The 14891-nt window shown below is 35.1% G+C and overlaps 1 protein-coding gene across 2 annotated transcripts in view; it reads right to left on the bottom strand.

The window, feature by feature from the left end:
- LOC124369991 (transketolase) overlaps positions 1-14891 on the bottom strand; it is a 63628-nt gene that overhangs the window by 37473 nt on the left and 11264 nt on the right. Inside the window, exon 1 of one of the 2 annotated variants that reach the window (XM_046828248.1) lies at positions 2287-2446. The exons of the other annotated variant lie outside the window; for it this stretch is intronic. Within the exon in view, the coding sequence (XP_046684204.1) occupies positions 2287-2399 (113 nt within the window). The 5' untranslated portion in view covers positions 2400-2446. Of the gene's footprint in view, positions 1-2286; positions 2447-14891 lie in introns of those variants that run through there. 2 annotated transcript variants of the gene reach the window in all.

Below are 14891 nucleotides of genomic sequence, written 5' to 3'. Positions count from 1 at the left end.
TTATAAATTAATACTTTAAATACAAATTTGTTCCACCATTGAGAGAATTGTTTAGTGCTGAAAGATATCATATAAGTATGAGAATTATAATCATACACACGACTATTTCATTTAATACGGAACCTGACAGGTCATTCTTAAAATCATGTTGAAGACTGTCTACCCAACTGTGTAATAGCTCTTAATAGAAATGTACTAGAAACTTTAACTTGGTACGTAGGAAGAACATTTTCAACAAGTCAAAAAGCAGCAAAGTGACAATTTTTTTACCTTTGTTTTATGGGTAAACATGATCGCAACTAGAAACACGTACAACGAACAAATTAGTAAAAAACCATACTGCAATCATATAACGATTTTACAAAGTTAACAACACACGTGAAAAATTTACTTTGTTGTATCAGTTGGTTTCATATAAAGATGGAACGTTCATATTTACAACCTGCAATTATTCATTGCGTTCTGTCGAGTTCTTTGATACACAATATGCTATAACACAACTTGCGTAGATGCAATGGTTAATTAATACCGCGTTAATGATAAGTTTCACAAAACACCACATAAAACACAGAAAACATTGAAAATCTATGTTAATCATAACCCTCAATGCAATCATAGTTGTTGCAAACTGAATATGCATAAAATCTCCAAAAGCTTTTCTGTAGCGTAAGTTTAAACTTTAGGATGAACCATACGTTTCATACATAAAACTGTTTAAAATATATACAATTGACACATTACTCAAGCATTAAGATTTTATTTTAATAAAAATTATAAATTCATTTTCCAAACAATTTGTCATTGATTGTACACTGTAGATGGGATTTTTAATCGGCTCTCAAAAAAGAAGGTTCGTAGGAGTTTTTACTTTATGTAACGAGAATATAAGTCTAATTTTAAGGCTTTAGTCCGATGTCAAAATCAATATCTAAGTTTTCCCGCTGAAATATTTCAAGAATTTAATTGCATAAGTAATGTTTCAATGCAGTGTGAACCTGGAAACTTAAGATATTAGATAACAATATAGACGGTGTATACTGATTACAGTAGCATACCCTAACTTAAAAAACTATTATTTTAATTTACCAAATTTCTCTTCTAGGCAATAGTAATCTCATTTTGTTTAAATTGTTCATTACTTAAACCAAAATTGGGAAGCAGGATGAAAAGTGTATTATGTTTAGTAGTGAATTTCCTGTTGGTAATGGAATGGCCAGACTAGGTCATATTTTCAATCAATAAAATAAAAAGGAAGTATATTATTTTTCTCAAAACTATAACTGAATAAAATTTAAGTAACAGTAAATGGGGCAACTGTAAGTTTTATATGTACAAGTGAATTTCCTGTTTGTAATGGAATAGCCAAACTAGTTTCAATTAATAAAATGTAAAGCGAGTACTTATATTACTTTCCAAAACTAGTAACAGTAATCGGGGCAACTGTAAGTTATATATATATACAAGTGAATTTCCTGTTTGTAATGGAATAGCCAAACTAGTTTCAATTAATAAAATGTAAAGCGAGTACTTATATTACTTTCCAAAACTAGTAACAGTAATCGGGGCAACTGTAAGTTATATATATACAAGTGAATTTCCTGTTTGTAATGGAATAGCCAAACTAGTTTCAATTAATAAAATGTAAAGCGAGTACTTATATTACTTTCCAAAACTAGTAACAGTAATCAGGGCAACTGTAAGTTATATATATACAAGTGAATTTCCTGTTTGTAATGGAATAGCCAAACTAGTTTCAATTAATAAAATGTAAAGCGAGTACTTATATTACTTTCCAAAACTAGTAACAGTAATCGGGGGAACTGTAAGTTATATATATACAAGTGAATTTCCTGTTGGTAATGGAATAGCCAAAACTAGTTTCAATTAATAGAATGAAAGTACCGCAAGTACTTTTATTATTTTCCAAAACTAGTAACAGTAATCGGGGCAACTGTAAGTTATACATGAACTGGTTCAAACAAGTCATCGCCTGGAAGCTGCACATGTGTTTTGTTCAGAATTAAGTGTTCCAAAATAAGTGACCCGTATATGCGACCGGCCTCTCCTGCCGAGCGCCAGAACGTAATTTGTAATTCGGAAATGATCTCCATTAGCGATTAGCATACCGCAGTGGAGTAGTGGAGTAGTGAGATCGGTCAAATTGCCTGTTCAGGATTCCTAGAAGATAAGAGCGGGCACGGCCACAGCCACGGGTGATAGGAGGTTCGTGATCGGCCAGTACAACTTTCTAGTGGCCCGGCCCCGTACTTTCATCGCCTTACTCACCCGGACTTGGACGCAGAAGTGGCCACCACGCTGTTGATCCTCAGCTTGGTAGCGATGTCCTGCAGGGCCTGCACGTCTGGCTTGCGGTAGGTACTTGCTGCCGGCACCACCATCTTGTTGCTCTACTCGACACGATACCGCCTGAAGTATTGGCGCTGCCCCGGCTTTCCGTCCCATCCCCTCTCCCCAGCGCATGCTCCACGGTCTTATCAGCCCGTTATACAATCGTAACCCTATCTCACTGAAGAATCTGACCGTAGAACCGGACTCGGCCGAATAGAGCAGGTCTGATCAAGACGGCAGTAATAATTATTCAGAAGGCATACTCCGTTGTATATCACAACCGAACCATGACTTTAGTTCTCAAAACTTTGTTTTCGAAGCGTAAGTAAGCTTGTTAACAAGTATTAATAATTTGTCGGCAATAAACGCCCTACTAATTATCGATCGTTGTTCATGTTAAACTATCTATAAAAATGTATTCTCAATTTATTTTTAAAACGTTAAAGTTGTTTAAAATATAAATTTAGAGATGAAATTCAATCTTACTGGATTCCTAGAAGATAAGAGTGGCACGGCAACAGCTACTGGTGATACAAGGCTACTTATTATAATATTAGACTTATACAATAAAAACCATCTCCTAGTTTTTTATTTACTTTTATAAAATATTAACGATTAATGAATTTTAAACGTTTTGAATATTTGTATTCGCGACATACGAGTCTGCTTCTAGCGCACCAGTTTATTAATTTAGGGTTATTACAACCGCAAGAGCATAAGACAGTGGCGTATACAGAAAATTATTTCGGGGGGGGCTGACACACTGGTTGGTTAGGGGGTACATATCCTCCAAAAACAGGGGGCTGGAATTCTCCTTAAGGAAATAGTTGAGCATTTAGACCCCATAAATGTGTTCTAGCTAAAACAAACTACTTTGAGTGCAATTTTAATGCTTTTCTCTTAAAATCTCGGGGGGGGGCTCAAGCCCCCCCCTTTATACGCCCATGGTAAAAGAACGCGTGTTAATTGACATCTAACAAATTACCTTAAATAGAAGTTACATAAATCCTCGATGGGACACGCATAATTTATTCTGAAAAATACACCAAAATCTGCCAATCAGTCAGCATTATTTTAAACGCATCCCCTTGTACAATTTAAATTTCCTTTCAAACTCCACCTTTGCAGTGGTCAGTATCCACAATTCCACAATCAACATATACCTTCACTAAGCATTGTGGTTAAATCTAAACGATAAAACCAACTGAACGAGGACATAACCTCAGAACCAGGCCGTTCAGTTCACGGATGCGGTCACGAATTTCCTCTTGAAAAGATTTAAATGGTTATAAAAATTACACTAATAATTTTTACAGGTTGCCAAACGATGTACACAATGTAGGAGGCTTCTTTCCATTTCGTTACGGTGGTACGATTGATTTTTTGTTAGAATAACTGAAGCAGGAAATATAGAAAACTCGTTTTTCGTCACTACACGGGAAATTATAGACCTTTAAAATACCTCGTTTGGATAATTTTCCGGTCGGAGGTTCAAGGAAACTGAAGTAAATAATTAGTTTTATAATATGCATAATTATAACTAATGGGAATTTCGTGTGTAATAAGATTTGAACATATTCTTTTGGCTGTGACATGAAAGGAAATTAATTTTTAATGGCTTTAAAAGGACATTTATTGAAATTGCTTGTTTTATGGGGAAATATGCCATTCCCTTCATAAAACAATCATATCCTCAGCTCGACTGCTTTCCGTGAGCCTGATTTTACGATAGCCAAAATGACTAGTTTCCTTCGAAATGATCAGACTGTTTTCTTGACTTCATAAAAGGCGTCAGTGCTGTATAAATGAATTTTAACTGCTGAGCCAAGCCTGTGTTCCAAAAACATCAACACCTGGCAAAACCATAATTATAGTACTAATAATTTGGACCACGACACCTTCGAACTGGTCTCGCTGGTTTCACATGACTTACTAACACATGTGCATAATTAATGCATCTGCTGGCCAATTCCTATAGTGCTTATTCTCGTGCAAACGGTCACCATTAGCCTTCTTCAAGGAGAAGCGAAACGGAAAACGATCTCGGAATGAAATACCTTCGCGAGACTTCTAGATCTCGATTCTAGTAGAAAACCTCCCCTATCAGGAACCGGTTTATTTAGGCGGTACAAAACCGCAGTTCTAAGAAGAGAACAGTAAAACCTGCTCTGGGGTGAGTCTGTCCGTGGTCACACAAAAAACGCTAGGCCAGGACTGGGTTTAATTGGCGGGGGAGGGGGAGGGGGGCTTGCCCCCGGCGTGAAAGTGCACGTGCACCGCAGACAGCGGCAGAACCAGACGTTTATAACGCGTTTACTAGGTCAGTTCAGAGCGACAGAGAGTTGGACCCGAACTCGCTATGCGTTCAGCATCTCGGCGATAGGATATATCCTAACTCATGACCACTTTCATTCATTGCTTTACTAACTATGTCTATGAATGATAATTCTTAATATCAGTCATTTTATTATTACACTTCGTTTTAATGTGGTACAAGCTGTATACAGTTGAGTCAATCAGCTTAATTTTTTTAGTCACAGATCCTTTTTATGGGCTCAGGAATACAAATTTTTTTTTATCATTCTACAAAAAATTTTAGATGTTATAACAAAATCTGGATTTGGGAGCATCTTGTAATCAGGATCACAGTAAAACAGCTGAAGATAAGGACATGAATAACTTTTTTTTATTTAAGAAAAAAATTAATTAAAAAAATTATTAATCGAAATACATAATTGACTATATTGTATTAAATACAATAAATAGAAGAATAAATTTTATTCTCTACCATGAATCATTAATATATATGTGATTCCCTCAATTTGCATACAAAATTGCCAAAAATTAGTGCAATAAACCTCTATAGTTCCTCTTCCAGCATTCAATAAATTTGCCTTCTATTTTATTGTCTTCAGTGAAGTTGCCTTATAACCACCTTACTTGATTGCACCACCATACTCGATTGCACCACCTTACTTGATTGCACCACCTTACTTGATTACACCACATTACTTGATTGCACCAGCCAATCCACAAAATATGCACATTTACAAGACCCTTGGAATGTGTGTGGGAGTTGTTAGAAGCCAAACCTTTCTATCCTGTCACACATCTTCGAACCCCACGAATTTTGAGGTCATAAAGAGGTACAAACTGTAATTCAACTTGCAAGTAGTTCAAAATGTCTAAAATTTTCTTTTCATAAAAACTCTCAACAATCAAACAAGTTTTTGAGAAAACCTTCAAACCCAACCAAAATTTAGTGCAATTTAAAACTGAAGGGAAATGATTTTTAAATGATTGTAAAATAAGTGTTTGAGTTAGGGTTGTTGTCACATAAACTTCATTTACTCATAGATCCAAATTCTTTCAGTTTTATATCCTTCAAATGTCATACATATATCACATTTAAAAGGTTCACGTTAATATAAATATCAAGTCTCTTTCTTATGATGGAAAGATTACATATATACATCATTTATTAATTACATTTACCAACCAGGTATCGCAAAAGTCTCTCCCCTCCCCCTCCCGCTAATCCTGTCCCAATACAAAAAAACTACCCACTTTAAAAAATCATTTTCTTATAACAGCCAATATTTTTTCAATAAATTACCAATAGAGTGGAAGCAGATTCCAACATTTCAATCATTCAAAAGGGTCATTAAAGAATTTTTGCTGGAAAATGAAATATATACATATGAAAATTTTAAATCGGACTCACCGGGAATTTAGATACAGTGTAAATATTGACTCCAATGATGTGCCGTACTTAAAATTATTTTCAAAATTTTGTATAATTTTATTGTAAGGTAAATATTGAAATTAATGTATATCAGCATATAGGTTTTTTTGTCTATTTGACAAGCCTTATAACATTGTAACATTTTCTCTTGGGCTAATAAAGAATTTCTAATTCAATTTTTGAACAGACATATATCAAACAACATTCATCGGGGATCATTATAAGACTAAAAACCATCTGTTTGTAAGCTTTGAGAACTTTAACCCCCATCTCTAAAGGGCGGATTGGGGAGTAAGTTAAAATTTGTTAATGTAATCCCCCATTGAGTTATTGTTAGTGTTCATTTTATAATTAAACGTAAATAAATGAGCGAGATCTTTTAAATTTAAAAATACGCTGAAATTTAATACTTTTATTTTTGAGTTCACAAAAGATTAAACATAAGATTTTAATTTTACTGAACTCATTTCCTGTAGTTTAACATTACTACATAACAAACCTCACAGTTTTTAACAAAAGTATTTATTTTTAGCGCACCCTTTAAATTAAAACTTTGACACACCCCACCCTCGGCACACACACACACACACACATATATATATATATATATAGTCAGAAGTAAATGATGATCATGATTCAGTTTGCGAATCCTACATCATGTATGAGATAGTTATCATAAATGTGTTAACTTCACTTAATTTAACACTATTAACCTTCTAAGTCTATTAACATTAACTTTACTCTGCAGCAAATGTTGTACCTTTGGTTTTGGTTCTTTTGTTTGGGACAAGAGAACTTTTCTGATATAGATGTACATCATTAGATGTACAACATTAACATTTGCTGCAGAGTAAAGTTAATGTTAATAGACTTAGAAGGTTAATAGTGTTAAATTAAGTGAAGTTAACACATTTATGATAACTATCTCATACATGATGTAGGATTCGCAAACTGAATCATGATCATCATTTACTTCCGACTCTAGGGACTTTGAAAGCAATATCTGTCAATAATGAGGAGTTTAAAATAATATCTGTTATACGTTATTTTGAAAATTAGGATTCTCTTTAGGCCAACAAGAACTTAATTAGTTATACTTTTTTCAAGTAGCACAGTCAATGTGCGATTTCAAACATTGTGTTGTTTTATGTAAAAAAAGTTAATAATTTTTATTTATTGTGATAAATAGATGGAATTTTGTGAAGTTTTTTATATTTTTAAATGTTATCTGATAATAAATAGGGTTGCTCTCATATATGCCATCCTTAAATAAGGTAAAATTCAAGAGAAAGATTTTTTTGTAGGTTTATATTTATTGAGTAAACTTTATCTTTGCATGAGTAAATACTTTCATCCTGCGTTATGATTAAGTATAATTATTACTGTATACAACTTACTATCTTAAAATGTTTTAGCAATGTTCTGTAAAATGGGCAAAAGAGTGGTGGGGTTTTTGGTAGATCTTATACAGAAATTATTAGGACTTTTTTATGAACATTTTTCCAAAAGTGGCAGGGATCGAAAGGGTTAATTTTTTTTAGTTTGCAGGATTCGAGACGGAAGGTGGTCTGGAATATCATCTCCGACCGACCGTCTACTGGCCTCCAACTTAGTAGTTAGTGATTAGTAGTTAAATTTCGCTTGTCCTGAAGAACACGAAATTCTTTGTAGTACTCATGTGTGAGTTTGAAAACGTAAATGAAACTTTATAACTACTTGTAATAAAACCTTTGGTAGCCCAACGTCTTTGGCTAATTGGATAATCAACAGTTTTTAACGGAATGAATTCTTGAAACTAAAAACCGAACATAAATCCAAAGTAGAGAATGTCGGTACACAGCAGTCACGAATGTTTGTGATTATGTGTAAGGAATCCTAAACTGTGAGTAACAACTATATGAGCTGCGTAAGATATTAACACAGCTTTCGCTCTATAAGTTGTTTTATTAATAAAACGTTTATAATCTTTTAGCAGAGTGAATAATGGAAGGGTTCAATACAAACTCAGTGCACATTCCTAAGGTTGCTAGAAAGAAAATTAAAAAAAAACCATTTTCCCAAAACTACCTCACTCAGTGAACATTCAAGAATCAAGAATATTTTATTGCCATCCCACACAACAATGCATTGACAAAGTCATAGAGTTTAAAATATGTCCTTAAAACATATATAATGTACAATATACAAATACAAACACATACACAAACCTTAACATAGCCAACATGGCACAGTTATATCCTTAATGCTGAGCATACATGCATGAACTACATGAAAATCCTATTACTTATATTGTAAAGATATATTTCTTCGATAGAATAGAATGCATTCTGCTTCAACCATTTAGACACAGCTATTTTAAAATTATTACATGAAATTTCCCTAACTTCTAATGGTAACTTGTTAAAGAGCTTTATGCCTATATACAGATAACTATTATGGGTTTTAGCTAGCCTAGCATGTTTTTGGTTTATTGAGTCTTGGTTTCTTGTATAATGAGTATGTATTGAGCTTCTTAAGTCAAATTGTTCTAAATTTTCTTTTACATATATCAAACTCTGCAATACAAAAATACAAGGGAGCGTAAGTATATCATATTCTATAAAATAAGGTTTACACGAGTCACTATTGCTAAGATTAAAAATTTTTCGCACAGCCTTCTTTTGGCACAGAAAAACCTCTCTAGCTCCGCTGGAGCTACCCCAGAGAAGGGTACCATATGTAAGGTGGGAATGAAAGAGGGCAAAATAAGCCTTTAAAACCAAATTAGGACTAGTACAGGATGTCAGTTTTTTTAACAAAAAGATCACTCTCGATAACCGAGTACATAAGGCATCAGTATGTGTTCTCCAGGTGAGCTTAGAATCAAGATAAAGACCTAGTAACTTCACAGACTTATTCTCAGAGTTGGCACCTAGACTAAATATAACATGCTCTGATTTATCCTCGTTAACATATAGGCCATTTGCAGAAAACCAGAGGTGTGATCTCTCTCTCATATAATTGATCATTACTAGATTAAGTTGGGAAAGTCTATTGGAGCACATCAAGGTAGTGTCGTCTGCATAAAGGACACACTTGTTGGGAAGAAATTTTGGGAGGTCGTTAATGAAAACAGTGAACAAAAAGGGACCCAGGACAGAGCCCTGGGGTACCCCCCCTGTCACCCTCTTGAGATCAGACCTCTGGTCACTTATTTTGACATACTGGTACCTGTCAGATAAATAAGAAGTAAAGAGAGACAACTCAACACCTTCCAGCCCATAGTGGTTTAGTTTTTCAATAAGTTCTGAGTGAGGCACAATGTCAAAAGCTTTACTAAGATCTAACAGTAAGGTACTAATCTCTTCTTTACCTTCAAAGCCACTAATGATATAGGAGACAATGCTTTCAACTGCTTTGACAGTGGAGAGACTATGTCTAAATCCATATTGTTCAGAGGAAAGCAAGTGATTGTACTCAAAATAACATTAAACCTGTTGTTTAATTAAGCTTTCAATTACCTTGGATACTACAGGAACCAGCGCAATCGGGCGGTAGTTGTTTACATTATACCTGTCACACTTTTTGTAAATTGGCACTGTTACAGTTGTCTTAAGGCATTGTGGAAAAACACCAATCCTGAGCATCCAGTTAATAAGTATTGTTAAAGGATATAAAATTTCACTTATAACTTTCTTTAAGAGAAAGTTTGAAAGTCCAAAAACATCTTCTGATTTTGAGTTACTAAGTTTAAGTACAGTGTTATAAACATCGACAGGGTAAATCAGAAATCAGAAATCAGAAATCAGAAAACTTTATTCAATTTCATCAAGAAAAGAATAGGTGTCAAAGTATTACAATACGAAATAATTTACATTACATGTCATGTTTTAATGAAAATTGTTTATTGAAGTCTTGAACTCGTCAAGGGTGTAGATGGATCTGTCTTTGAGCCAATTTAGCAGTCTTCTTTTTAAGGTTTTGGAGTCACAATTTTTGAAGTCTTGAGGAAGTAAGTTGAACAGCTTTGCCCCAGCGTAGCAAGGTTTCTTGGAGAAAAGTGCTGTCCTGTGTATCGGTAGGGAGAAGTCATTACCATGTCGCGTGTGATGATCATGGACAGCACTCATTCTGGGCAAGTTCCCACGTGAGGCTGCGTGATTGATGACCTCGATGATGTAGATGGACACCACTGTGAGAATTCCAAGAGACTTGAAGGCTTCTCTACAGCTATCCCGAGGTTGAAGACCAGCCATGACCCGAACAGCACGCTTCTGCGCAATAAGGACTCGTTCAAGGTTGTCCATTGTAGAGCCTCCCCAGAGGATTATCCCATAACGAAGGTGGGATTCAAAGATGGCATGATATGCAGTTTTTGTTGCAGTTGATGTGGCTACTGCCTTGGTAAACATCATTCCACTTAAAAGGTAATGTCTGGGGATTTCTTATACCAGAAGATTTCAATATTTCAATAGCACTAGCAGTATTCAGATTGGCCCCATTATTATTTACATCACTACACACATTAATAAAATAGTCATTAAAATCATCAACAGAACATTAATAACTCTCCTAAATGCAGTCGTCCTCCCTTCTCCAAACATTCAAATATACCATTACTACATAATTTATGAGCACATCAATTGCTCTTTCGATCTGCTTTTTATAGATATTTAGCTTTTATGCTAATATATAAAGTATGCAGTCACTCATTATATATCTCTCCTCATACCTTGACAATATATGAGCAGCATACAAAAAAGAGAAGATTCCCTCATTGCTTATGACACAAGAAATGTCTTTGAGCCATGTGACTTTTGGATGGTTTAGATTTTGAGGTCATCAATAAAAATTAGAAGAGCTATAAATAAACATTAATCACGGAGCACGTAATCACGCAGCATGCATGCACGAATGCCGTTATCTAGCAATAGATTATTCTGAAGAATATGTGCATATTTAAAATAGCAACTCTGTAACCTTTTATTATAACAGTTACATTATGTCAGTCCACATGCTATCAGCAAGTAATCGAGGAGATTGTGCAACTAATGATTGTCAAGAACAGTTTTTAGCTATTTCAGAGCAAAGTACGAAGAAGTCATGAGTGTGATGTGGAATGGATTAGCTATCTACTTTTACTCAAGTGATAAGATAGCTGATTTAATTTGCTTCACTGGTAAAAATTAAACATACCCTAGACAGGCATTTATAACAAATCATCTCTTGATGCAAAACTTCAAGTTGTATTATTTTTAAGAGAAAGTCAATCTTTATTATTAACATACTTATGTTTATACATGTTGCCTAATATACTGTAAGCCTCACACCTCTTTCTAACAGTGAGGCAGAGGTGACAATACAGTATATGCATTACTAAATTCTGATTTACACTTTGGAATATGGCATGCCAAATTGGACGCATGGCAAGTGAAAGAAGAGACTGCCTGAGCTAAGTTTCATTTGTTCGCAGTGTGCCAGGCAATCTCTTCTGATATGTTACTTGCCATTTAGTCCAATTTGGCATGCCATCTGCCAATGTGAGAATCTGACTTTAGGACATTTCACAAGACTATCCTAAAAAAGCTGGTTTGTCAAATTCTAACTCATTGGTAGGAAAACAGTTCGGAACAAAGATGGTATACTTTAGGCCTTCTTGTGGTGTTTGTGATACTCAATGTTGTTGACGAACTTATACAAAATTTTTGTTCAAAATTGCTCTTAGGTTAGTTTCTGTACATTACAAACCGTGTGGGGTCTTTGAAGATAACATGTCCCTGTCTACTAAACAATACTTAACAAACCATGCTTCCTGGATAGTCTAATCATGCTTGACACCTCTCTGTATTTATAATAGGTAATATCTGAGGGTTCACCCCAAAGTAGTGAATATTCTTTTACTGCTGGGTGAAAAATCGAACTTCACTTGTGATAAGTGTGGTAAGAAGTCGGACGAGGTTATGTCAATAACCGAAGTAAGAGCAGCGAGAACTCTGTAGAGATTAATGACAGGGATGATTGTAGACAATGTAGTTTGCATATTAATATTCTGACAGATCAAATTTTTGAACTCTCTAAAAACCAGTCAGAAAAATGAGAAAACAATTAACACAACTTCAGAAAGAGAATGTAAACCTGATCGCGAAGCTGAATGAGGTGGGTTTATTGGTGGATACGTCTTTAATATCTCAAGAAAAACAGGATTCGTATGCTGACAAACTTAAACAAAACCCTATTGTAAGAAATTCCCTCAGTTAAATGGTGCTAATAATTCACACGCTCAAACATTCAGTAAATCCGACGGCAATAATTATACAGTTTTGACTTCAGAAGTCTCGATTTATTCCAGCAGTCGATAGTCAATCAAGTGACAATTCAATTTCGAAGTCCAAACACAGTAGTTCAAAAAGCTGGAGAATATACCGAGAGACCGGGAAAAAAAATGGAGTCGGAGGGAAAAAAAAGTCCCTTCATCATAATCTTGCTTCTTCTGTGCAGGACTTGGAATCGATTTCTCCATGTGCCCTCAGAAACTGAAATGGCCGACGGTGGCGAACCTCAGCCAAACAAAGATGAATTTATTGAGGTTGAGAACAGAAAGCGTAAACACAACAGACGTTTCAATAAAAATAATTCTGGTTTTATAATTGGACGAGCTAATAGTGATGAAACACTGAAGATAGTGGACAAACTTAGATACCTGTTCGTATCAAGAGTAGGAGAAAATGTAGATAGTGACTCTCTGAAACAATACCTTAAAAAGAAAGCGGAAGGTAACTATGTAATAACCAAGTTAAAAAATAAGCGACCTGGTTACAGTTCGTACAAGGTAGGTGTACCTATATCTTTATGGGAAAAAAATCTTTTCACCTGACTTCTGGCCTTCGGGAGCCTTCGTAAATCGATTTCGATATTACCGTACAAACTCTTCTACTAGAAGGGACTCTTCTTTTTTGGAACAGGACCAATATGTGGAACCGAAGAGCTAAACCTAAGTTCAAAAACAAGTGGGACTCAGAGTAGGCCTATGTCTAGTCTGTGTAACTCCGTCAAAGAACACTCTAAATTGTTAGACTTGAGTATAGATAAAAGTGGGACTCAGTTGTAGGCTTGGGCCTGGCATGTGCAACTCTGTCGAAGAAAACTCTGAATTGATAGTTGCACATCTTAATATTCAATCAATAAAAAATAAAGTAAATACTCTGGAAGTTTTTTCTGAATGATGTCAAGTGCGATGTACTGTGCATTAATGAACATTGGTGTACTCATGATGAGTTGCACACATACTCACCAGTAGGCTACATATTGGCTGCAAGCTACTGTAGAAATGTGTCCTATGGGGGTGTGGCTATATTTTGTGAGAGACTATCTTCAAAGTTGTTGTGAGGTTGTGAACATTGACTCTTTGTGCGAACTGAAGCAGTTTTGAGGCAGCTGTGATCGCTTTCACTTCAATTAACTTATTAGTTGTGTCTATCTACCGTACTCCGGATTCCTCTGTAGAAATTTTCACCGCAAAGATGTCCAAACTCTTTGACACTCTTGACAACATGGTAAAATATAGAAACTTTAAAATTTTAATCGCTACTGACATGAACCTAGATCCAAGAAACAATGACAGTCAAGTTAAAAATTTTTTAAACATGCTAAAGTCTTATGACTGTTTTTTTGTCTGAACTCTCAACCAACCCGTAACTCTTCCTGTTTGGATGACTTTATTTCCAACCTGCAGCCTACAACTTTTATCTGTGAAACAACACCCCCTCATCTCTCCGACCACAGTGGACTTCTTCTGAAAATGAGCTTCCTTGGCCTAACTGAGAAAAGTAAAGTGTTCCCATCAGTTGCAGACTGCACACCGAGAACTATAACTTACAGACTATTGAATGAAAATTGTATTAATAGGCTTAAAATGTAGGTTAAGTCAGATTAACTGGTTAAATGTATTTTTACTGGCAAGTAAAGTTGACGAAGCTTTCCAGTCTTTTATGCAAATTTTAACTGACAATTTCAATGAATGTTGTCCTTTAAAAACAAAAACTATCAAACAGAATAGCAATGAAAGCCGTAACACGGTAAACAAAAATTGGTATACTCCTTACCTTGCTAAAGTTAGGCTACTCCTAGATATATGTTACGAAAGAAGTAAGTCTAATCCTAGCCTAGTGTGTATCCACAGAAATTTGAAGAAATATTACAGAGAGCAAATAGACAATGCAAAAAGAATGGCAAATGATAAGTTATATAAATGGAATCCAATAATCACTGTAAAGCTGCATGGGCGGTTATTAACTCTGTTACTGGCCCGCTTAAACAAAAAAGGTCTAAACCATGATACACCTATTACAGCTGGTGAGTTTAATGACTTCTATGTAAATATTAATGATATTGTAAATAGAAATAGTGATAGTGTAAGCACTGCTTGTCCTATAGATGTATTGAAATCATCGGTATTAAAATCACCCAATTCACCCTCTTTCACTTGGTCTGAAGTGAGCATTGCTCTTGGATTAATTCTGTACATTACCAATAATACTGTGTGGAGTCTTTGAAGATAACATGTCCCTGTCTACTAAACAATACTTAACAAACCATGCTTCCTGAATAGTCTAATCATGCTTGACACCTCTCTGTATTTATAATAGGTAATATCTGAGGGTTCACCCCAAAGATTTGACTGGCCACACTGGTCATATGTGAATCAAGAAATTCAGAAAACTAATACGGCCCTAAAGGCACTGAGTGACTGTTACACCAATGTGAGTTTTGCAGAGATAAGTACGGCTGAGAGAAGCATGCATGCCTCAACGCAATTGGT

This window comes from Homalodisca vitripennis, chromosome X, assembly GCF_021130785.1.
Source record: "Homalodisca vitripennis isolate AUS2020 chromosome X, UT_GWSS_2.1, whole genome shotgun sequence".
In the NCBI taxonomy this organism is placed as follows: domain Eukaryota; kingdom Metazoa; phylum Arthropoda; class Insecta; order Hemiptera; family Cicadellidae; genus Homalodisca; species Homalodisca vitripennis.
The sequence above is the reverse complement of the archived record's forward strand: the minus strand, read 5'-3'. Positions and strand labels throughout refer to the sequence as shown.